Source organism: Loa loa, assembly GCF_000183805.2.
Source record: "Loa loa unplaced genomic scaffold supercont3.3, whole genome shotgun sequence".
Taxonomy (NCBI): Eukaryota; Metazoa; Nematoda; class Chromadorea; order Rhabditida; family Onchocercidae; genus Loa; species Loa loa.
Genome location: NW_018108183.1, coordinates 352836 through 353948, shown reverse-complemented (window position 1 = coordinate 353948; position 1113 = coordinate 352836). Strand labels below are relative to the sequence as shown.

Below are 1113 nucleotides of genomic sequence, written 5' to 3'. Positions count from 1 at the left end.
ATGCAGGATTGAATTAAAATTGATATTTATTCTCCTTGATGCATATAACGCGTATATTTGTGATTCCATATTAAGTATAGCAATCATTTATGCTTTTTAATTAAATTAAAGTTAAAAATAGCTTAAATTAGATGTTTACCTACGATTAATACCATGTCATACCCATTTATTCCAATGTGGACCTAAATTACTTAGAATTTTGCAGGAAACAGTGAAATGATTGCATTTGAATTTAAAATGCGCATTGTCGATGAAAATTCCGTGCTAATTTTAATTAGCAGGAGTAGTTTATCCTTATTATTCCTAGTTAACAAACAAAATGCATAACTAATGGAATTTTGTTTGTAGCGATGAGATGCAAGTGTAATGTGAATTTAAAAGTATCCTTAGTTCTACATATTTTCGCCTATATGGAAGTAATCTTCGTTGCAGTGTCAACAATGAGTAATAAAAGTGATGCATCAGGTGAGGGTGCTGATTCAGCATCGGATGTCGAAATGAAACATGTCGCTTCCTCTGACGATGAACAAGTTAAGGTAATTAAAACATTACATCTTACAACATTAAAAAGATTTCCTTGTTTATCGTGGCCATCGTTAATATTTATAGAATTATATGACGTTACGTTGCCGGAATTTCTGTTACATCTACATGTTATATTGTTCAGTTCTTTTTTATGGTATTTTTTGGTTCTTTTGTGATGGTTTTTTCTTTTTTGTTTTTTGTAATAATAAATTTCTATCCTAATGATTATTTATGGCGGCTCTCTCAGTTCTTTAAACTTTTTCTTGGCAAGAAATGAAAAAGCATTTTTTAGCCGTTTTAGCCGTTTTTTTAGCTGTTGACAATATTCGAAACTTTCCGGGTGTTTCAGGATTCATCAGCAAAAGATAAATTAAATCCGGATAGTGAAGATAATAAGCAAACAAAAGGAAGACGTTCCACCCGTGCTACTCATCAGAACAAGAAAGTGATCGAGAGTGGTAGGTTCTGTGAATTCATTTTTCAGACCAATTCTGTAAATGATTGTTGAAAATTTTAATGCACGAAGAAAATTATGTACCTTTAGTTATAATGAATTTCTTTAGTTAGAAAGCAATATACCCTAGTTAT

The 1113-nt window shown here is 31.0% G+C and overlaps 1 protein-coding gene across 1 annotated transcript in view; it reads left to right on the top strand.

Moving 5' to 3' along the window:
• Positions 1-410: 410 nt before the first annotated feature.
• LOAG_16424 (hypothetical protein) overlaps positions 411-1113 on the top strand; it is a gene marked incomplete at its 5' end in the record, with an annotated part of 19796 nt that continues 19093 nt past the window's right edge. Inside the window, 2 exons of the mRNA XM_020449077.1 lie at positions 411-536; positions 875-983. Coding sequence (XP_020307448.1) covers positions 411-536; positions 875-983 — 235 coding nt within the window. The remainder of the gene's footprint in view (positions 537-874; positions 984-1113) is intronic.